At 42.5% G+C, this 24,887-nt stretch overlaps 1 protein-coding gene and 1 pseudogene across 3 annotated transcripts in view; both read left to right on the top strand.

Moving 5' to 3' along the window:
* The window catches only part of RTN1 (reticulon 1), a 250,094-nt gene that overhangs the window by 210,853 nt on the left and 14,354 nt on the right, over positions 1-24,887 (top strand). Inside the window, exon 1 of one of the 3 annotated variants that reach the window (XM_056545302.1) lies at positions 17,109-17,321. The exons of the other annotated variants lie outside the window; for them this stretch is intronic. Within the exon in view, the coding sequence (XP_056401277.1) occupies positions 17,261-17,321 (61 nt within the window). The 5' untranslated portion in view covers positions 17,109-17,260. Of the gene's footprint in view, positions 1-17,108; positions 17,322-24,887 lie in introns of those variants that run through there. 3 annotated transcript variants of the gene reach the window in all.
* On the top strand, positions 22,682-22,845 carry LOC130296068 (U2 spliceosomal RNA; annotated as a pseudogene).

Below are 24,887 nucleotides of genomic sequence, written 5' to 3'. Positions count from 1 at the left end.
TACCTGCATCCCTCATGATGTGGGTATAGAGGCAATCCGTAAATGTCTGTGGAGTGCAGAAAAATCTCAGGATTTCATTGTTTTTGTGAGTGATAGTCTTAGATTTATTTTGGAGAACAATGCATTTAGATTTTACAGACAAAAACAGGGCACTGCTATGGGCATGCCCATCTCTTGCACCATTGCAAACCTGTTTTTGTCTGTACTGGAGCAGGATTAAATTTTTTCCACCAGTAACATTTATGCTCCATTCATTAAATTATTTTTAAGATTTATTGATTATATTTTTATAGTTTGGGGGGTTCTGAAAAAGATTTTGAAAATGTTTCCTATTTAAATTCTCAAAATAGATCTAACATGACCTTCACACACATTTTGGAGGAGACAGATTAGAGTTCCTGGATGTAGAAATGATAGTTTCACAAAATCAATTAATCACAACAGGATTGAGAAAAAACATATCTAAAAATGGCCTTCTCCATTTTAACAGCTCCCATTCGCATCATGTTAAAACTAGCATACCCTACAGTCAGTTTATTAGGTAAAAAAGAATTAATAACAATCATAACCGGTTCTTCCAGCAGGCTGATGATTTGAAACAGCGTTTTTTAGAACAGGGTTACCCGGAAAAAACAATCAATGAACCCTTTAGTAGAAGTGAAAGTGTGAATAGAGCCCAACTTTTGAAACATAAAAACAAGAAAAAGAAGGATGCGAAAAGATAAATTTTTGCTTTCCAGAATTCCTCTATGAATACTATAGTGAAGAACGCAATATGGAAATTCTGGTGTATGTTGGAAAACAGCCCAGATGTTAGAGATATAGCCCTACGTAAGCCAGTTATTACGTAGAAGAAATGGTACTGTAGGCAGCCAAATTAAAAAACTAGAAAAGAAGAGGCTAGAAAAGAAAAAAGAATATACCACTAACTATAAATGTAATAATTGTTCTTTTTGTTCTCATAATTTGGACATGAAGCATTTTAAATTGGGGAATAATTCTATTTCAGTGAATGAACTGATTACCTGTAAAACTGACTTCGTTGTCTACTGTTTGGTTTGCCCGTGTGGGCTTTTTTACGTAGGCAAGACAAAGAAGAGACTTTTTGAACGAATCAGAGAGCACATGAGGTATATCAAAACCATGACAGGAGCTACTAAATTTAGTAGTGGATGTCCACAGCAGCAATATTAAGAATATTAAGTTTGTGGGTGTAGAAAGGGTGCCGCCAATGAAAGTTGGTGGAGACGGGCACCTGAAATTAATGCAAAGAGAAGCATGGTAGATCATACACACCAATGCGACGGGTCCACTAGGATTCGATGAGTGGAATGAGCTTAACATCTTTTTCTAGAATACTTGCATTTCTTCAGTTTCACACTTGGTGTTTTGTTTTTAATATGTGTGCTTTGGGTGGTTTATGTGTTTTTTTTTTTTTTTTTTGTACCTGTCTTGATTGTCTGTTTTGTACATACCTGATCATATATTTAAAGCCGGAATACCTGCAGACTGACATCAACAATGGGCCTGCTGACACGCCTCTGTGCATGAAACGGACTCCGTCACCCGGTGCACGCCAATGCCTCCCCTCCCCATGTACTTTTAAAGGGGTATTCTGGGCAAAAACATCTTATCCACTATCGAAAGGATAGGGGATAAGATGTCTGATTGCGAGGGCCGGGCTTCCGAGATGAGGACGTGACACCACGCCCCCTCCATCCATTCCGCCGCAATGCCCCCTACCATAGATATGAATGGATGGGGCGTGGCGTGACGTCACGTCCCTGTCTTGGAAGCCTGGAGGTTTCCGAAACTTCAGATGCAGCTATGCATAGAATGCGGGCTGCTGCAGGGAGATTGCGGGGGGGGGGGGTCCCAGCGGCGGGCCCCCCCACCATCAGACATCTTATCTCCTATTCTTTCGATAGGAGATAAGATGTTTTTACCCGGAATACGCCTTTAAAGATTTCATTCTTATGGATATGCATCAATGAAGTACCCACAATCAAGAATCGGGTCAAGATTTTCTTTGTATCTACTAATATACAAATCTGTTTAGTTCACTGACACCAAATGATTTGGAAAAAAAAGCAGAGCATGATCCCCTCCCTTTGGAGACTGAGCCTCAGGACAGTATTCCAACTTGATAGTAACCCCAAACACACCTCCAAGATGACCACTGTCTTGCTAAAGAAGCTGGGGGAAAAGGTAATGGACTAGTCAAGCGTATCTCCAGACCTGAACCCAATTGAGCATCAAATGGAAGGAGGCGGAGCACAAGTTCTGTAACATCCACCAGCTCCATAATGTTGTTCTAGAGCAGAGAGAGGACTCCAGTGGCAACCTGAAAAGTTCTGGTGAACTTCATGCCCAAGAGGGTTAGGGCAGTACTGGGAAATAATGGTGGCCACACAAAATATTGACACTTTGTTGCCAAGTTTTCGACATGATGACATAATGGTGTGTTGTTGATTTCTTTTTTAGAGGGGAAACAACATTAAATACAGGCTGTGCACCCACTATTTTACATAGTACATATCTATAATTTCTTCATGATCAGATATATAATAAAAGTATTTGCAAAAATACGATGGGTGTACTCCCCAATATGAGATACTGTATATAGTGCATGATATCCAGATATGCATGATATCAAACTGAAAGAAAAGCAGCAGATGTAAATCTTAAATGACTTGGTTTTATCCTTAAAGGAGTACTCCGGGATGTAAAAAATTGTGTTTCAGACTGCCGGCAATAAAAAAAAAAAAAGGGATACATACCTGTCACCGCTCGCCTGGTGCCTCATATAATTCGCTCTATGGCCTCTGTCGCGATCCTCTTCCTGGTTGCCGTTGGTCGAGGAGTTATACTGCACTCAGCCAATCACCAGCTGCAGCTCAGCGGCAGTGTGACGTTTTCGGTCCCGGCACCAGGAAGAAGACCAGTGGCGGGGCCGAAAATGCCACTCAACCTATCGCCGGCTGAGGCGGGACTTGGCTGAATCCAGTATGACTCACCGACCATCGGCAGCCAGGAAAAGGATCGTGGCAGAGGTCAGAGTGGGTAACCAGAGGCGGCAGGTATGTATCCCTTTTAATTTATTTTTATCTTAACTGGCAGTCTGAAACACAATTTTTACATCCTGGAGTACTCCTTTAATGCAGACATCTCACAGTCCCCAACAGTGCATAAAGTTACTGTTGTGGAGGAGGATTCTACTCCATTGGGAAATAAAAAGTCTTGTATGTATGTACTCCTTGTTCAGCAGACCTGTGGAGGGAATGTGGAACTGTGTACCTCTCACCCAATTGTATGGCAGTCCAAAGGGGTATTTGGCTCCAGCGATGCCTGTTGCTGCTGCCAGCTGATTGATCTAATACGTACTTTGTTTCCTTCTGGCTCTCTTCAGCTACTCCCACCCCTTTTCCCTCTATAGACTTTTATAGGCAGCTGTAACCTGAACCATCAGAGAGGTGTTTTCTCTCTGAATAATACATTTAGATTGATAAAGCAGAAATAAGTATTTTTCTCTGATATAACTATATTCTTTGTTTCTTATTTTTGCTTATACTATTGATTTATGCAAAGTTTGTTGAAATTACAGTGACCATTTAAATTCACACAGGTACTAGATATTTAGTTATCCGAGTTCCTCATTAGAACCCTAGAGGTTCAAAATACATTTTACATGCACTCTATCTCACTATATTTATCTCTATCTCCTAATATGTTAAGAGAAGTGATTTTTATTTTATAACATTTGCTGCAGACACTTTATTATACACTCAGACAATCTTTATAATTTCCATAGGCATTTCTAGCACTAGCTTTCAACATAGCATAGCTCATCCTCAGGAAAACACAGTCTAGCTATATCAGTTTAATTGCAGTCTTTCTTTTATGTCTGGAATCTTTGAAAAAACTGCCATCTCTCGAGTAGTTTCAATGTGACATTCAGCCTTTTGAAGTTTTGCCTGCTCAATAATACATTTTTCCCTTAAATGAGGAGGATAGGGCATGAATGCATTTCAGCAGCTGAAATTCCAGTAATTACAACTCCACTTCTTTTGGGTACAAACTTCCGTCAGTATTAATAATATATATTTCAGTACAGTCTGCTGTACAAAATACATTAATAGCTTAATGAATATATTTACCAAGTTTGGATCCTTCTGTCCCAAAACCTAAAAGCAGGTTGTATAGTGATACATTTGATATACAAAGCATAAATACACTGTATTACTTATCTTGTACTGATAATTAAAGCGTACCTGTCATATCACAGAAAAAAATAATACTTTTATATGTTCAGCACTTTTTATGTGTCTAGCTTCTGTATTTGGATCCCAAATCCCTCTGTTCTGCTGCTCACTCATTCTGACATCCAATGCTCAAGAAGGGGTATGGCAGGCACTGGGCCTGTTCTCCCTCACCGTGCACTCACTTCCTCCCAGAGTTTGCTGTGTACAGTGTCTTTATCCAATCACTGCAGTCTGCTCTGTAACCCCCTGCTTTCTCTCTTCATGCTGCAGTCTGATAGGACAGGAGTGAGCACAGAGTAATGCTAGTCCAGCCCTCACTTCCTGGACTTCAATAGCCTATAAACATGAACAGCATGCTTGGCATAAGTTTTCAATGCAGAGAGAAGAGAGAGCCACAGTCAGAGGCATCTGGCAGCAGCTTATCATTAAGGTTAACAAATTCCAGCATGCTTGATCCTTATCTTCACTGCTATAAGGAGGGTCAGAAGGCCACCATACACAGTAGACAAATGATCGGTCCTCCCAAATATGTGACTTTTCTGTAATGTGTTTAGGGACCTTTAGTTAGGGCCTAATTTTGTAGAACAGAATTACATTGACAGTTCTGCTTGTTTCTATTAAAAAAACAAAAACAAACAGGCCTGTTAGGGTATAAGGACAGAATAGATGTGGAAATGGGGTTCCCTTCTTCCATGGTGGTTCTTACCTGTCCATGCAATACATGCTGTTCTGACAGACCCAGGGTCTTGTGGTGAACAAATGAACAGTGGGGGTTAGAGAAGCTAGAACAGTCATAGGCTATGTTCACACTGAGGAATTCACAAGGAATAATTTTGGTCAGGAAATTTTTGCCTTCTGTCATTTTATCCATCAAGCGGAATTTGAGCGGAATTCAAGCAGAATTTTAGCTGAATTTCCACGCTGAAATGAAGAGGAATGAAGGAGGAAGCTATTTAATTCTACTTTTCTGAATTCCGCTTGAAAACGATGTTGGGCGGATTTAAATTTTTTTTTTACCATTGATTTCTATTGAATTCTGCTTGCGGATTCCACTTGAAGAATGAACATGTTCTTTCTTCAAGCGGAACTGAATTCAGCATCGGAATTCAGCGAGCAGAACTTACTCAGTGTGAACTAAGAAGCGCAAAATACATTGAAGTGAATGGAAAATCAATTGCTGAATAATTTCAAGCTGAAAAATCTAGCAGAATTACTCAAGGAAATTCCTCTTGAACATACCCATACTGTCACCTTCCAAAAAGGTTAGGATGTGAAGTAGCTTTCCTTCAGAAGGAAAAAAAAAAGCTAGCCCTCTTGTACAGCCTATTGGAGGTAGCTTCTCTATAAGTCAATGCTCAACCCCTTGAAACACGACTAAGGATTATCAGTCAAAGCAGAATGTCCTCCAAAATGAAGATAGCCCATCTGAAGAAAAGGATAAAAGAAAGAGATGGGTTTTTCCATCTTATAAAGTGATGTCATATTGCTTTGACATGCCTTCACTTTATGATTAGTAGGGGCCCAACTGCTGGCTTAGAAATGCATCCCTTTCTAAGTTTTCTTTGCACAGCATCGCTCCCATCCACCCAGTTGTGCAAGGAACTGCAGTAGGCCCCATTCAGTTAAGTGGACCACACTGCAATTCCCTAAATATTGGCTAGGGGGTCACTATGCAAAAGAAAAACGATGAAGGGAAGACGTCAATAAACTAGCCTCATTTAATTTGGAGGATCGCTGGAGGTCCCAGACATCAGACCCTCACAGATCATAAAGTGATGGCATATCCATTTATCCAGCATAATGCCTTCCCTTTATAAAATAGAAAAATGAAACCTTAAAATTGTATGACTTTATAGTTTAACCCCTTAAGGACCGGGGTTTTTTCCATTTTTGCATTTTCGTTTTTTGCTCCTTGCCTTTTAAAAATCATAACTCTCTTAAAATTTTGCACCTAAAAATCCATATGATGGCTTATTTTTTGCGCCACCAATTCTACTTTGTAATGACGTCAGTCATTTTGCCCAAAAATCTACGGTGAAACGGGAAAAAAAATCATTGTGAGACAAAATTGAAAAAAAAACCCGCAGTTTTGTCATTTTGGGGGCTTCCGTTTCTACGTAGTACATATTTCGGTAAAAATTACACCTTATCTTTATTCTGTAGGTTCATACGATTAAAATGATACCCTACTTATATAGGTTTGATTTTGTCGTACTTCTGGAAAAAATCATAACTTCATGCAGGAAAATTAATCCGTTTAAAATTGTAATTTTCTGACCCCTATAACTTTTTTATTTTTCCGCGTATGGGGCGGTATGGGGGCTAATTTTTTGCGCCCTGATCTGAAGTTTTTAACGGTACAATTTTTGCATTGATAGGACTTATTGATCGATATAAAATATATTTTCATGATATAAAAAGTGACCAAAAATGCACTATTTTGGATTTTTGAATTTTTTCGCACGTACGCCATTGACCGTGCAGTTTAATTAACGATATATTTTTTTATAATTCGGACATTTCCACACGCGGTGATACCATATATGTTTATTTTTATTTACACTGTGATTTTTTTGGGGGGAAAAGGGGGGTGATTGAAACTTTTAATAGGGGAAGTGTTAAATGATCTTTATTCACTTTTTTTTTTCACTTTTTTTTTTTTGCAATGTTAGCTCCCATAAGGACCTATAACACTGCACACATTGATCACTGGTTTCTCATAGGAAACCAGTGATCGATGATTCTGCCGCTTGACTGCTCATGCCTGGATCTCAGGCACTGAGCAGTCATTCGGCGATCGGAGGCAGGTAGGGATCCTCCGGCTGTCCTGTAATCTGTTCGGGATGCCGCGATTTCACCACGGCTATCCCGAACAGCTCCCTGAGCTAACCGGCATACTTTCACTTTAGGCGCGGCGTTCAACTTTGAACGCCGCGTCTAAAGGGTTAATAGCGGGCGGCACCGCGATCAATGCCGCGCGCTATTAGCCACGGGTCCCGGCCGTTGTTAGAGGCTGGGCCCTACCCGCTATGAAGCGCTATAGATTGGGAGCGGACACATGACGTTCCAATACGTCATGTGTCCTTAAGGGGTTAAATTTTAAACTAGACAACAACTAATGTTAAACTTATTTTTGTTTAACAAAATTCTGCTTTAGGGCAGGGACACACGGGGCGCATCCGCAGCCTTTTTTATGCTGCGGATGCGCTGAGCTCCTGGCTTCAGCTGGGAAGCTCTGCATGTCTCCTCGTAGCAGCGGATTTCTACTGCAGGAAATCCGCCGCTACAAGTGGACACACAGAGCTACCCCCAGCGCATCTGCAGTGTGAAATACACTGCGGATACACCCTGTGTGACTCTGCCCTTAAAAGGTACTCCAATCTTGACACTTGTAGCATATCCATAAGACATGCCATAAATGTTTGACAGAAAGATTACTACTCCTGTCTGTTTGCCAAAAAGAAAAAAAAAACTCAGCCAGAGTGAAAGAGAGAGAGAGAGATAAGGTAGAGAATAAGAACATTTAAAGACGTAAAAAGTTAAAAAATAAAAAAAAGTGCAAAGGAAAAGTAAAGCAGTTGTCCATAAGAAACAATCAGATATATTTTTTAAAGGGACCCCCGAGATCAGGCATCTTATCCCCTATCCTTTGTGCAATTCCATATATTTTTTTCAATTTTGCCCTGCATAGAATTTTTTTCTGGCTTTGTAATACGTTATATGATAAAAAAAAATTTTTTAAAAAGTGAATAGTTGGAAAGTTCCACTCTCCAAGTTCAAGTTATGGGTCTTAGAATGTAAGGAGGAAAAAAACATGAGCCAGAAATCAAAATTTGCTGGGTCATGAAGAGGTTAACAAAATAAAAAAAAGTGAAAGGTTAAAAAAAAAAAAAAAAAATAGATGTTCAACTAGAACAATAAAGGTTTTTTTTTTTTTTTTCTGGCCTGCAGCAAGGTAAGCCACCATTCAAATGAGAGACTCTCTTTGTAGACCTTCTTGTAGACAATATTTTGCCTTACAATTAAAACTAAAACAAATAAAGTCTAACACACAGACCAACAAGCTCTTTAGAAGCAGGGTAGACATGATCTGAAAGTGGTGGTAGAAAATGATCTTGGTGCAGATCTGTGTGAAATTTATCATGGTCACTGCGACAATATGATACATTTGGAGCAGCTTTGCCAATAAAAAACGCATCTAGACAAACAAGAAAAATGATCTAGCCAAGACCATTATTGATAAATAACCCTCATTGAGTGGTGATATAATTCTAAGCAGTAGTCACCAAGGCTTGTAAATGTCCTCATATACATAGGATCATCAGGTTGTATCTGACTGGCAATATGCATTCAGTCCTTCCCATGGGAATATGACTCAGTAGCTTTTCTAATCTACTTGTTTAACTGAAAATTGACCCTGTACAAAGTTACTTATTCTGAAAGAGCCGTTCATAGCGCAGAATATTGTTCAGAAATAGACTGCAATTTATATTAATACTTGTGGCTAAAGACAGCAAACCAGCTTACAGTAAACAATGTGTGCTCTAGGAATAAGAGAATATCCATTTCATTAACTTTGTTATTATGTCGCTTTCAGAGACACTTAATTATTGTTATACTCACATAGACGTATACTCTCTGTGGATACATGGGCCCCCAGCTCTCATCCTAGGAACTGTAGTTGCTGGAAATAATCCAGGGGCATAACAATAGTGGGGGCAGTAGTAGTAGATTCTTAAGGACCATGGAGCATTAAGGGGCCTGTGGCCCCTCTTTCTTGTAGAGAGTTTTTTTTTCCCGTTGTTCTAGATGTTGATGCTGCTGCTTTTAAAAAGCTACTATGATTGTACTTACAGATGTAACCACACCACACCTGAAATCTCAATTTAGTGCTGTGTTACTTGAGTTCCCAGGTCTAGCGTTTTATTGTTGCCTCTGGATAGTCTCAAACTGTAGTCATAAGTGACTGACCCGTACAGTAATATAGAGCTAATGGAAATGTCATTACATTAAAGGGGTTCACCCATTAAATAGACCCATCCCCTATCTGCAGGAAAGAGGAAGAAAGTCTGATAGGCAGGGATCCAACTACTATCCCCATGATCACAAGAACAAGGGTCTCATGCCCCCGCCCCTCCCCCTCCCAAGTTAAAAAGGATGGAAGACAGGCATGCATGCTTCCGCTCATTTAATGCGAAGATAACTGATTACAGGTCTTACCTATCAAACCATATTTTCAAATGGAATGGCAGCATGCATGTTCAACCACTGCTGTATTCAATCTAGGGGGACACAAGACCTCCATTCTTATGAATGATAGGGTCCCAACAGTTGGACCCCTTCCAATAAGACACTCATCCCCTACCATACTATAATTTCCTATTCAGAAAGTTATACTTACACATAGCAGCCCAGTTAATGCCAAAAGGACACGCTTTTGGATCAAACACTGTGCATGGTGGCCTATGGATACAGTCACCTGCATCGGCAGCTATTCTGGCACATACATTAAATGTCTAGTAAGAAGGAAATTGAACAGACCCTCAGCCATGCCCCTATTCAAATATATTGCCTTCTCCATGGTCCTGCACTAGATTCTACTCTTCTAACAAGAATTTATATTCTAGCAGCCACCCTATGTGCTATTTTCTCTAGTAAAAGGATCAGGACTGACAAATTCTCTCATGCAGAAATGAGTCATGATTGATCTCTTCTATGAGGTCAGACGTGCGGCATTCTGGGACAATGTCTAACTCTGTGTTACTGAATCCTAAATATTTGTTTATCAGGAGACATAGAAAAGAGGTTCACGAGTCAATAATATATAATGCAGAGATTAAGAAATATAAAAAAGTCTCATTACAAATATACATGACCAAATACAACTTCATAAATGTATAAACCATGTAAAGTTCTCCATATCCTGGCTCTCCAGCTGTTTCAAAACTACAACTCTCATCATGCCCTGACTGCAGAGGGCTGAGAGCTTAAAGGAGATATCTCATAGTGAAAAACATATCCCCTATCCGCAGGATAACTTTTAGATTGCTGGGGGGCCCCCTGCGATCTCCTATATGGGCCCCGGCTCTCCCTGGGATCAGCTTGTCACGACATCACCCCCCCCCAAAGTGGGCTGCCACGCTTCCCTCCATATATCTCTATGGGGAGGGTCATTCAACTATCTTCGTCTCTCAATTTGAGGTATATGGAGGGGGCGCGGTCCAATCTTTGAGTGGGGGTTGTGATGCACTGCTCCCGAGGAAAGCCAATACAGGGGTCTAGTATTAAAGGAAAAGTCTCATAGAGAAAAACTTATTCCCTATCTGCTGGATAGGAGGATAAATTTTAGATCGTGCGGGGGGGGGGGGGGGGGGGTCTGACCGCTGGGACCCCCCGCGATCTAAAATGTATGAAATGTATCTCCTATCCAGACACAATCCATGGACAGGGGTGTGGGATATTTACGGAAGAAGCCTAACATGTTTTGGCCTACTAGGTTGCCCAACCTGCTCTCACTTACTGAGCATATTACAAGGCTATTACGCCAGGACAGAAACGCGAACAATCGCTGAAATACATGGTTCAAGCGTTACGCTTAATGGCTAGTATTGACAGCTTTATACAACTACATTAGAAGCAATATTGGGGGTGGGTTAGATTTGATTAAAAAAAAATGTCTGCTTTTGTATTCCAATAAACAGCCACTCGTGTCCATGGGCTGTATCTTATAGTGTACCTACACAAGTTTCACAAGTTTCACAAGAGACACAACAGAAGTTGTGATCAGTGAGGGTCTGGCTGCTGAGACCCCCACCAATCAGTAGAATGAAGTAGAATGCTCGCCATCTATGAGACTTTCACTACGGCCGTACACCAGTAAGTGTTTCTGTCCCTTCATTCTAGAGATCGATCTTAGCAGCCAAACCCCCACTGGTCACTTCTGACATGTTTCTATGAGATGTCCGAAGTTTCTCAAAGTTTAGGTACACTTTAAGGGCCCATGCACACTACGGAAATTCAGCGGGGAATTCCCTGGCTGAATTCCATCAGTGGATCCACGCCGGGAATAATTTCTTATTGAATTTGCTTCAGAAATCAACACCTGCAATTTAGAGCTCCCTCGACTAATGGGTTTTTCCGCCCATAATATGGACATGTTCATTCTTTCGGTAGAATCCGCATCTGCGTCGGATGTAACATTATGGAACTTCCGTAGTGTGTACTGAGCAATACAGTCAATAAGATTCTGCAGCAAGCCTATTCCACTTGATACCAAGCAGAATATCCATATTGTGCGTGGGCCCTAAGGCTTGGCGGCTGGGAGCGCTGTTGTGTGGGTAAAAAACTCAGCAGCGGACACAGCTTTACACCAACACTGTGGCCCCTTCATTCTCACAATTCCTTTAGACCCCTAATGATCATAAATTATATTATAAAATTATAAAACATATCCTAGTTATATACCTCATATAACCTTATCAGATGTAAAAAAAAAAAAGTACCCCTTTAATATATACTATTAGTAACAGTAACCTTCTTTTTGTCATTAATTATTATTGCAGTAGATGGAATTATTAGTTCATACGCAGACTTTTTTGTGAGTTTGTGTTAAGCTGACCATACACATTAGATATGTCAGCCGACCCTGCCAATTTTGGTAGGGCAGGCAGACCGATCAATTTGTATGGTGGCCAACTGACTGTTCCCGACAAAAAATGAATAGATCAAGCATGTTGGAAGAGATCAAGCTGTCTGATTCTTTTGCACTCTGGTAAAGGTGTCTGGAACCAAATTTCTCCCGTTACCACGTTCAGAACACAAGCGCGATTAGATGAGCCGAGCGGTAATGTGTATGTGAAATGTCGTCTGATAGCTATGTTATGTGTATGACTTTCAGCCTTGTGTTTATATATATATATATATATATATATATATATATATATATATATATATGCCAATCATAGCAAGCAGACCTGCAGTATAAAGCATTGGGGGAAGTATAGAATGTTAAATTCTAAGAAGACGTGAATTGTGTCTCAGTCTCCCTCTGATTCCCATCAGACAGTCAGCTAAGCTCTAGTCATTGATCATTGCTCTGGTCCATTAGGAGAAGAGCGAAAAAGGACAAGTTGATGGAAATCAATAGGAAATAAGTATTAGCAATAGGTTCCCCATACAGTACATGTCATGTTTAGGTATATAGCTGGACACATGCATAAATATCAACTTACTCACCCATGACGCTATTTCAGGACTCTGATTGCTCTTCACCTTTAGCACCCTCTTTGCCCTCTTAGCTTGATATGCTTATCAGTTTTTTGGGTGCCTCTAGGTCTTTACAGAAATAGAACAACGCAGGGAAGAAAATATCACAATACAGGCAGACAAAGACAGGTGAGCTGAACTGAACAGACAGAACAAAGCCACAGTCACAGCACGGCAGACAGGACAAATTAAGCTAGCGTACAGCAGACAGTGCATGACAATATTGTTGGTGGTCAATGTCCATTCACATTTAACACTATAGCATTGTACACTGCTCAAAAATAAATAAAGGGAATACTTAAACAACACAATGTAATCCAAGTCAATCACACTTCTGTGAAATCACACTGTCCACTCAGGAAGCAACACTGATTGACAATCAATTTCACATGCTGTTGTGCAAATGGAACAGACAACAGGTGGAAATTATAGGCAATTAGCAAGGCACCCGCAATAAAGGAGTGGTTCTGCAGGTGGTGACCACAGACCACTGATCAGTTCCTATGCTTCCTGGCTGATGTTTTGGTCAGTTTTGAATGCTGGTGGTGCTTTCACTCTAGTGGTAGCATGAGACAGAGTCTATAACCCACACAAGTGGCTCAGGTAGTGCAGCTCATCTAGGATGGCACATCAATGCAAGCTGTGGCAAGTAGGTTTGCTGCATCTGTCAGCGTAGTGTCCAGAGCATGGAGGTGCTACCAGGAGACATGGAGGAGGCTGTAGGAGGGCAACAACCCAGCAGCAGAACCGCAACCTACGTGTTTTGTGCAAGGAGGAGCACTGCCAGAGCCCCACAAAATCACCTCCAGCAGGCCACAAATGTGCATGTGTCCACTCAAACGGTCAGAAACAGACTCCATGGGGGTAGTATGAGGGCCCGACATCCACAGGTGGGGGTTGTGCTTACAGCCCAACACTGGGCAGGTTTGGCATTTGCCAGAGAACACCAAGATTGGTAAATTCGCCACTGGCGCCCTGTGCTCTTCACAGATGAAAGCAGGTTCACACTGAGCACATGTGACAGAGTCTGGAGACGCCATGGAGAACGTTCTGCTGCCTTCAACATCCTCCAGCATGACCGGTTTGTTGGTGGGTCAGTAATGGTGTGGGGGGGGGGGGGCATTTCTTTGGGGGGGGCCGCACAGCCCTCCATGTGCTTGCCAGAGGTAGCCTGACTGCCATTAGGTCCCGAGAAGAGACCCTCAGAGACCTTCTGAGACCATATACTGGTGCGGTTGGCCCTGGGTTCCTCCTAATGCAAGACAATGCTAGACCTCATATGGCTTCAGTGTGTCAGCAGTTCCTGCAAGAGGAAGGCATTGATGCTATGGACTGGCCCCTAGCCCCCCCCCCCCCCCCCGTTCCCCAGACCTGAATCTGATTGAGCACATCTGGGACATCATGTCTCGCTCCATCCACCAATGCCACTTTGCACCACAGACTGTCCAGGAGTTGGCGGATGCTCTAGTCCAGGTCTGGTAGGGCATCCCTCAGGAGACTATCCGCCACCTCATCAGGAGCATGCCCAGGCATTGTAGGGAGGTCATAGGGGCACGTGGAGGCCACACACACACTACTGAGCCTCATTTTGACTTGTTTTAAGGACATTACTTAAAGTTGGATCAGCCTGTAGTGTGGTTTTCCACTTTGATTTTGAGTGTGACTCCATATCCAAACCTCCATGGGTTAATAAATTAGATTTCCATTGATAATTTTTGTTTGATTTTGTTGTCAGCACATTCAACTATGTAAAGATAAAAGTATTTCATATGATTAGTTCATTCATTTAGATCTAGGATGTGTTATCTTAGTGTTCCCTTTAGTTTTTTGAGCAGTGTAGTTCCTCATAGTTTTTAGAGGATCATCGTCAGATTTCATGGATGTTTGAATTCCATTCACAAAAGAATATGAAATTGTCTAAGTTATTTAAGGGAGTCTGCAAGAAGCTTATAAAGGGATAATCAGATAAAATTCAGTTCCATTCATCAGAATGAAGTTGTTTTGGTGGAAAACTCATATTTTTCAAGTCCCATTCATATGAATAGAACAATTACAATGGGCATTATGTGGGGTAAAAAAAAAAAAAGAACCTCTACTTACCTCCAGCGCTCCCATGGTGCCTCTGGTGTCCTGCTCCGATCCCCGCAGCGATCAATTTCCTGAGCTGCAGCGCAACTGTCGTCTATGGAAGCACCTGGGTATAATGTGTCATACTGCAGCTCGGCAAATCACTGGTCGCAGTGATGTCTCACCTAGGCCAGTGATTCGCTGAGATGACACATTGGGCTTGGGTGCTTTGTGCTATAGATAACAGTCACGCTGCAGCTCAGAAAAATGATCGCTGTGAGGGGACTGCAGCAGGACACCCAAGGTATCTCAGGAGCTCTGAAGGTAAGTAGATGTTTATTTTTTTTCTGTATTTCACAGTGGGAGAGATTAAGGGGTACTCTGCTCCTAATACATCTAATCCCCTATCCAAAGGATAGGGGTTAAGATGTCTGATCACGGGGGTCCCGCCGCTGGGGACCCCCGCAATCTGTCATTCAGCACCCCCCTTTGCGAGCTCTCTGCAACGCTGAAGGCTCTGAGTGTGCAGCGTGATGAGCACGGGGCCAGAGTATCGTAACGTCACAACTCTGTGTGTGCTGAATGACAGATTGCAGGGGTCCCCAGCGGAGGGACCCCCGTGATCAGACATCTTATCCCCTATCCTTTGAATAGCGGATATGTGTTTGAGGGCGGATGGGGGGGTGTTGGAGTGGGCAGATTCGGGTCTGACCGTTGGGCCCCCGGTGATCTCCTGCCCAGCACCCTATCTATATGGGAGAGCCAAAGAAACAGTCGTGTATCTTCAGCTCTCACATAGAGATACATGGAGGGGCTGTGTCTACCACCGCTTCATGCCATGGTCGACAGTAATCCATGCACGGAGCAGAGGTCGACCGATGCACAGGGAGAGCCCTCCTCCCCATGATCTGACACTTATTCCCTACCCTGGTACTTATTTACTGGTGTTCTTTTTTAAAGCCCAGACACAGTGGATTTATCTGCTGCAAATTCTGCTGTAGGACTGCAGCGAATGTAGGTCAACAATATCAGATTGGTGAGGTCCTCACACCCAGCACCCCCACTGATCAGCTGTATGTACACGCCATAGCTCCAGTATACACAGATAAACAGGCAGGGAGCAGACTTCTTCACATATTGTATAGTGGTTGTCCTAGGTTACTGAAGTTCAGCTATCCTTTATTTCCTGAGGATAGGTCCCCTCATGGGCTACTCTGGGGGATACTCTGGAGAATCAGTCTAACCATCTACACTGCCACCTCTCTATTGGCAGGTTTACATATATCCAGCAATCTACCATAGTTGCATACAGTAGGGTTGCATAGGATAAAAAAAAAATTATTTAGCGTTTTTCGATCTAATGCAAACATGACAGCCAGAAACTATGCCGGCTTGTCCATGAGTCTATCAATGTGTTTTGTTTCAGTCTATGGGGCTCCTTATTGGATGTTGGGTGCAACTGATCCAGGTTGTTGCATCTGGCCTTTCCAGCTGGAGTGGCTGAGGATCTTCAGACTTGTTCTCAGGATTTATTTTCAAAAGCAATGAGGGTTCTTGCTGTTGGACCCCCCCAGATCGAACTATTGAGACATCCTTGTTTGACAATGTGTTAAAAAAATAAACTTTTAAAAAGATACAAATCATTTCTGTTATCTCATAATGTTGACAGAAATATTATAAATGTACAAATGTGTTCTTTTAAAGATAACAGGATATAATGACAGCATTTCAAGTAGTGATATCAAAATAGAAACAGCTAATGATAGAGGAAATGTTATATTTTTATAACTGGATGAGAACAGAAAAGATTCAGTGATCTAAAATAACACATTGGTCCTCATTTACTATTGCAAACCCAACATGTTTTGTCGGGTTGTGCGCCAGATTCTGTCGCATTGCGCCAGAATCTGCGCCAGAATTTGCACCAGAATTGAAAAAACCCCGACTAACTCTCCATTTTGCTAAGAAAACCCGAAAAAGGGGTGTGGCTTCCGGTTAAAGGGGGTGTGGTCCCGACATTTTCACAAAAACACAACATATTTACTAAGGTTTCCAGATAAAATGTGGTGGATTTGAGCTGCGGAAAACCAGGCAGATCAGAGCATGTGTAAAAAAAGCAAAGTGTAGGGAATGTGGAAAATGTAGGGAAACCTTAGTAAATACCATGGAAAATAAATTGTAGGGAATTAAAACCCACAAAGAAACCTAAACTCCACTCTTAGTAATTAAGGGCCATTGAGGTGGAAATGGCAAACAAAGAGCTTTTACATCAGGGCTGTTACAGCTGTACAGCATATCAGTATCATTTGTATAACTGGACAGAACGTATATTTTGTGCCATCCGTGATGTAAAACCTCTGCCTATGATGGATTTTTGATGCCATAAAGCTTATGAGCAAATGCTTTTCAGTTCAAAGGCAACTGTGCATCCCTTTTCTAATGATACATCCCCAAGGCAATCACATCACCATGCTGATTTGCTGCAGTGAAGACTGCAGCGTCTACAGTCTGCCCTCCCCCTTCTCTCCATTCTGCTTAGAGCATCAGTCTGTAGCTAGTGCATGTAAGCAACTCTGATACCCTCACCTCTTCATGCTTTGGAATGCTGTAGCGACAATACTGTGCCTCTGAAGAACGCCCTAGTGATCCTTCCGAGCCCCACAGCAATGCAGGCCAGCGCCGATTCCACCAGGATGGAATGCTTTTGGAGCAACTGGAAATGCCAGGGTAAGGATGACAGAATCATCAGTCGTGCATGGCACAAACAATGACACACTCTCATGTCTGAGCCAGATACTCATCCATTTTGTTGCCTTCATCTCTTATCTTTTCCCTCTTACCTTATCCATGATAAGATTTTGTAACCAGTCAGTCATTTCTAATGCATTTTAACAATATGATGCATTTTATTATAGCATGTCGGCAGAATAGATTTTGATCATGTGTCCTACATCTGTCTTCCTGGATTCATTCATTGCATGGATGCATGCATTCAGTGTCATGTTAGCAGCAGTCTAGAAAATACTAGGCTTTGAACCTTATGTTTTTGTAGAAACAATGGCCTAGGCTTATATTAAAGGGACTCCCTTCTGGGGAGGGGGGCACGCCCATTGTAATATCCGAGTCTGCCAGCTACACAAAGAAAACCTGTTTTAGCCCTGACTATAGATGTAGTGACGGTAAATATAAAGATAGCATAGCATTGTGTGATATTGTAATTCTGTGCTCATATGAGAATAGTGAGAAAAATAATCTATTACAATGATATAACACATGGGTCTGTTCTCTGCCGGGTGAGAATTCTATTAATATTTTACATGGGGAATTACATTTTATATAGTTCTAAATATTAGATCTGGGTGTGGCTTGGGAAGATTCCCCATCTGTGTCTGCCATTCAGCCATATTTTTTTTTTAGACTCACGTCTTGCCTGCCTCCTTTGTTGTCCTGGAGAATCAGTGCCCAGCTCTGCTGGCAGCTTGGCTGCCAATGAATGTATCATTGACTACCAAGAATTGTGTATTAACCCCGTGTATATGAATAGAATAATGTTATTTTCTGAGTCAAATAGGTTGTTAAAAGATTCAAGCATTATGTATGTATACATTGGAAAAAAAATAGAGACACAGTTTAATTGAGAATATTCTAAATAGTGTTTTTCCGCTTGGAATGGAGGTTACAAGTCTTTGGTAACCATGGTTACAAAACTCATTCCCATCCCCGTTCTGTAGTGATAAAGCAGATTTACCCTTTACATGCTGCAGAGGCCTAACCCGAGGCAAAATTCTAGCCAGGAAGGCCCCGTGAGCTATTTATAGAAGCAAGGTGTAGTGGTATACATTTGTATTTTTTTTTACCTTCCATATTGATTATGATTTGCATTGACTTTTGAGTATCTACCCATTTTTTTTTTTTTTTTATTACTCAGCCTCTGCTTTTCTAGAATGTACTAGTGCTCCACACCTAGTTTCGCTACTGGGGCCTTTATAGCATTCACATGACTTATAACACATCTTTTTCCACATAAAATATAAATGATCTGTAATAAATTATCTTCTTCTATTAAATCAGATTAAAATACAAATCTGTAATATAGTTTACAATATTTTACCAGGTAAATCGAGTCATTATGCACATCATGTACATGTAATGATATTCACAGTTGTGTTGTTTCACGATCATGTATAGTGGGTGGCTTGTCAACGCCTCCTTGACACTTGAGCGCTGAGCATTATATACAGCTGACAGATACCATTTAAATATACAGCTGACAGATTCCCTTTGAATATAATCTACCTGTAGATAGTTAATAATTTTTAATCTTGAGACAGCCCTTTACATATGATTATACACAGTGCCTATAATGCTTGTACATTGCGATGAAGAAGTAGAATTGACTATAGTCATTTGTGTATCTGGGGCCAAAAGATCTAGGCCTTGTTCTAGCAGCATGTGCTTTTGGTCTCATTATTACCATACATTATGCCACCTGGCCATCTTTGAGAAGACTACAACCATCAAATTTGGATTTTAAGTGTAATTTCAATGCAATTTTGAGTGGTCTTCTCAAGGAGGTTTCACTGGATTTCCTGGGGAAACAACACATATTGACAACTACTAATGCCTGATACTACCAGTTATGTCATTTTTTATTATTTGTAACGGCAGTGGAGCAGTGAATCCGCTGAACCTGTGTGGATGATGGCATGGGCTGAACCGGGGAGCAGAGTCTAAGGTGCCGCTGGTTTTCACCAGAGCCCACCGCAAAGCAGGATGGACTTGCTGCGGCGGGCGGCACCCAGGTCACTACCCCTGATACGACTCGTCCACACAGGCTGCTGAGGTGTTACGTGGCACAGGTAAGATGAGGCAAACTCGTAGTCTGGACAGGCAAAAGGTCAGGGCAGGTGGCACAGGAGCGTGGTCAGGAACAAAGCTAGGAGGTCAGAGGGCAGGCAGCACAGGAGCAAGATCAGGTCACAGAGCAAGAGGTCAGGAACACTGTTAGCCAACACACAACTGGAACACTTTCTCTAGGGCTAGTGAGCAAGTTAAATAAGTGTGGGTTTAAATAGACACAGGACCAGACAAGCACCAATCAATGGTGCGCTGGCCCTTTAAATCTGAGGAAGCCAGTGCCCGTGCGCCCTAGGAGGCGGGGCGCACGTGCCGGCAACAGGGAACAGTGGAGGGGACAGAGATGTGGATAGGAAAGTGAGAGCCCGGCGTTCGCATGCGGGCGTGTCTCGCGATGCGAATGGCGGCAGAAGCAGCACGGAAGGATGGGGCAAGAGCGCGCTCGCAGCCAGCACATCTGGCTGCAGCACTACTTGTGACAGTACCCCCCCCCCCCCCCTAGGACTCCCCCAACACACAACTGGAACGGTTTCTCTGTGGCTAGTGAGCACAAACATCCAGCAAGGACAGGAAGGAAGTGTGGGGTTAAATAGACACAGGACCAGACAAGCACCAATCAATGGTGCGCTGGCCCTTTAAATCGGAGGAAGCCGTCGAGGGCGCACATGCTGGCAGCAGGAAACAATGGAGGGGGACAGAGATGCGGAGAGGAGAGTGAGAGCCTGGCGTTCGCATGCGGGCGTGTTCCGCGATGCGAACGGAGGCAGAAGCAGCATGGGAGGATGGGGCCGGAGCGCGCTCGCAGCCAGCACATCTGGCTGCAGCGCTACTTGTGACATTATTCTTTATTTCTTTAGAAAAATACATAAAATTGCAAAGTACATATATTAGTCAGCCTTTCATGAATAATTAAAGAAGTCAATAAAAATGGAGTACTGTACATACCTTCATAATATACAACATTGCACAAAGTTACATCCATTTTTGTTGACAAATGATTTCTTCAGACTTACAGCAGTTGATGTAACTGATGTAACAGAATCCTATATTAGAGGCTTGCTTTTTAGGGTTTGTTCACACATTTAGGTTTTTAGTTACAGTTATTAAATATAAAGCCAGGAGCTGATTATAATAGGACACATGTAAAGGAAACACTCAGACTTTGATTTTTACAGCCGTTCCTTGCTTTACATTCAGTAAATGCAATTAAAAACCTGAATGTGGGAGCACACCCATAAAGGTGACATCTGATTATATAGGCTTTCACATTGTAACAAATTAGCTAGGTCATACCATGTGATATCATTCCCCCCCTTCACTAACAAGGCTGAGTACCGTCACCACCTGCAAATAACACCACTCATTACTGCCCGAAAAGAAGTAATCTATTGTGTACTATATTTAAGAAAATGGAGATCCTATAAAAAGTTGTGCATTTCTTTACCTTTTATAAACAATACCTGCATAAACTCCAGTAATATTCACAGTATGGCTATGTTCTAGCCACCATATTTCTCTTCCTGTTGTTATTTAAAATACAAGAGGCATGTATCTCTCCTAAGGTCGGTCCATTTTAATGTCCATGTTAGATTTACCAGGGGCCCAAAACTTATAAGGTTATGTTTACATGCCTAGAAAATTTCCAGGCGGACATTCCGCAGTCAGAGGGTGCTGGCAGAACATTGGGGTGCAAGGGGTGCTAGGACCGACTGGAAATGCACTAGATGGCAATGCATTTCTGAGTGGATTCTGCAGAAAGATGAAAGGAGAAAGATATATCATTTTCAGGGGGGGGGTGGGATAAGGTTTGCATGTTTTTTTTTGTCAAGTTCAAACCTGAATTTTTTTTTCTTATCCTAATAAAATCACTAAAATCCTCATAAGGCTGGCTTGTCAGTAGCAACACGAAGGTGTAAAAAGCTCATGGTTAGTTAGGCCTTCTTTTCAGGATAATAGGCATATCTATTTTATTCCCATAGTCTATTCTAGTCTTAAAGAGAAAGGAGATGAGGAGCCGTGTATGTCCTTTCTCCCCTGCTTTGTGTTCTTTCTCCCATGCAGACCTGCGTCCTCCAAAGGCAGAGCAGGGGGAGGGGAGATGAGTGGGATGTGTACCTCCTCTCTCCCCCTGCTCTGCCTTTGCTCTGCCCTCCACTCAGCTCTAGCTTCGGAAATCTTCGGAGAGCTAAGGGGAGGAGCGGACGCAAGTCTGCATGGGGCACAAATTTCCACCTCACACCGGGGGCCGTGCTGCAGCTGCTCGTCCGTCACAGGTACTGTCTAGGGCTATAGCTCTATCCCAGTCAGAGTACATGACTGGCTGTGATTTGTAGCCTTATTATGCAATATGTAAGAGGAACAGAGCATTATATATATTATGCTCTGCTCCTCTTTCATATTGCATAAGATATTGTGTGTGTAGGGGACTACAAATGCCAGCCAGTCATGCAATATGTAAGAGGATAAGGGGATAATATATATATATTATATATATATATATATATATATATATATATATATATATATATATATACCGCTATCCCAGTCAGAGTCACTGCACGACTGGTTGGGATTTGTAGTCCCATTATGCAATATGTAAGAGGAGCAGATGAGATATATAATTATCCTCTGCTCCTCTTTCATATTGCATAAGATATTGTGTGTAGGGGACTATAAATCCCAGCCAGCTGTGCAATATGTAAGAGGATCAGAGTATGAGGAGATCCAGAGAGGAAAGTGTTACAGAGTGGCCTGCAGTGACTGGCTGACTGCCAGGCTCCCTCCTGAGACTCAGTGACACACAGTGAGGGCGGAAGTTTAGTCGTGTAGAGTGAGGGCAATAGAGGGATATGCCCCTGCCTTTGAGAAGATGAGAATTCAGACAGCAACTGATGTAAGCTGTTTTTATTAGAAATATAAGGACTAAACACATAACACTTAGATGCACATGATCAGGGTGAGGTACTGAGTAACACAACATTTTTTTTTTTTATTATTTGAGGGAGATGATGGGTACACTTTAAGATATATTTTTGTTATTATGCAACTAAAGAGCAAGTGCCCAGGGAGTGTTCCCCAGCACAACAAGAGCCCAGGTAAGTCCAGTCCATATATTCCATTTCTAGTGGCTGCAAGTCAAATAGGCAGAGGCAAGAGGGCCGTGGGCCATTGATAGAGAGGACAAGGACAGAATGTACCTGGGCTCCTGCTGTGATGGGGAATGCCCCCTGGGAACTTCTCAGCCTTTTGGCTAAGATCAAGTGTAGTATCTGTTCTTATCAGTTTCAGCCGGTGACCAGCCGGATGGGTGCTGCATGGAGGGGACAGGTGTACCAGGGCATTCCGGGGCTGGTTCTGAGGAATCAGCTTGACGGCTGCCCATATGTGACCTGTTTCCTCAGGGTCTTGCCATGAGGCTGAGAGGGTCTAGAGCTGAGGTACTTTAGTGCCTTGGGGAGTGTTGACCCCGAGGTGCTGAAACTCACTGGGAGTATTGGCGCACTGAGTGGATGCACTGGCACCATGAACTCTTCACCTTGTGGCACTCACCTCTTGATTCTTGGCCTTCTGGCTAGGATCAGAGAAATTTTTATAGATCTGGCTGGATGTCAGGGCAGTATATCTGCACACATTCACTTATTTATTTCCTTTTTTTTACTGTTTCACTTTTTGCGTGTTATGTGTCCGCAGGATTGTTAGGCTGCAGTAGCCCTTCTGGGCATCCCTCCTAGCGGTCTAGGGGAGGTGTGTGTGGCCATTAGGTTCCACACCTCCCTGCAAAAACCCCGGGTACTCCTGCATGGGCAGGGTACCAACTGTTATCGGCTCTGTGGGCAGATACCTTGGCTAACGCCAAGGGGGATGCAGGGAGCATTTGTGGTCTCTTAGTAGCTTTGGTGAAAAGGGACATCGAACCTGGAACCTCACAGGTACCTTTTCGTCTGGAGGCGAAGGGTAAGATTTGTTGGGGGGCCTCTCTCCTATAGGAGAAGGGCTTGCGATAGACCGCATCCTTTGTGCACTTTTTTTTGTGTAACACGTTTGCACTTTTTCTTGCACTTTGGGTGATTTGAAAGCACGTTCCTCGGCTCTTAAAAAAAATGCCTTCTGGGAACTTAAGCTTTATTTACACAACAAAAAAGACTCTTACATCTCAGCCATTTAAAGGACTATGCAGATAGAATAGTTATGCCCAAAATTATGACGAATAGTCCTATCTAGCCATCTGCTCATTTGCACCAGTTTTTCTGCTGACAGGGTATTCCTTAGTAATAGTCGGAATAAGAATGCATGTAAGTGTAAAAAATCCATGATTTTAATAGTGGGGACCAATGGGCTTAGGTACTTTTCTTGCAGGAGCACCACAGCCCCTTCAATGTGCCAAATGACAGTGGTTGTGGAGTTAGTTCCAGACTCCTTTTACTTTCAAAAGTTAAAAGCTCATTTCAGTATTTTGTTTGTATTAAAATGGTTGTCTGCTGTGGTCAATTCCGGGTCTCCTAAAAATAAGCTGATCCTAAGGTATCCTTGTGCTGGGACGCTGAACAATCTATCGTAATTAATGTGGAAACCACTGAGCAAATTAATTATTACATGCTGTCCATTAAAATAATCAATGTAATACGGAGTCCTCCAGGTAGTAGCTGCTCCCCTTTAAAGGGGTTTCTCATCTTCTAAGGAGCTGACGTATTAGTAACCGATGTCATCACTTTATGATTAATGATGGTCCAACCTGTGAGAGCCCCACTATTACAGAATCTAAGGGACATTATGCTGGTGTAGCACAGCATCTCCTTCACTAACTTACCATTACAAAGCAGTCACATTGAAGTGAATTGACATGGTGACGGTTTTCTGAACTGTGGCCAGGGCACCACCATGGTTCAGAGAGCTACACTAATTTGCAGCCCCTTTTATTCTTAGGATTGGTGAGGGCCCCAGGGGTCAGATCCCCCAAAGATCGTAAAGTTTTGGCATACTCTAGGAATTTATCATAACATCAGAAAACCCAATCCCAACCCAACTTGATGTGTGTACTTCACATATGGATCGTGCTTATAAACACCTATAGGTACACCAGAGAGTGCTACATTTCCTGTCGCCGATAACTGTGTCACCTCTAAAAATACCAAGTTAGAGCACTAATTCTATATGACATTGTCTGGCCAGTTTAAGACATCACAGCTTTTAGAGTGTGTAAAGGGGTTCTCCACTGCCCTGCCTTCCGGAGCTCTGCTCGCAGCGTCCGGAAGTTTATTACTCCAAACGCTGTGTGCGGGCTTCCGTGTTCGAGGCTGCCCCTCGTGACATCACACCCGCCCCCTTGTGACATCACGCCCACCCCCTCGTGACATCACGCCCACCCCCTCTTGACGTCACCCCCCGCCCTCTCAACGAAAGTCTATGGGAAGGGGGCGCAACCGCTGTTGCGCCCCC

Source organism: Hyla sarda, chromosome 11, assembly GCF_029499605.1.
Source record: "Hyla sarda isolate aHylSar1 chromosome 11, aHylSar1.hap1, whole genome shotgun sequence".
Lineage (NCBI taxonomy): Eukaryota > Metazoa > Chordata > Amphibia > Anura > Hylidae > Hyla > Hyla sarda.
This window is presented reverse-complemented; position numbering and strand designations above follow the sequence as displayed.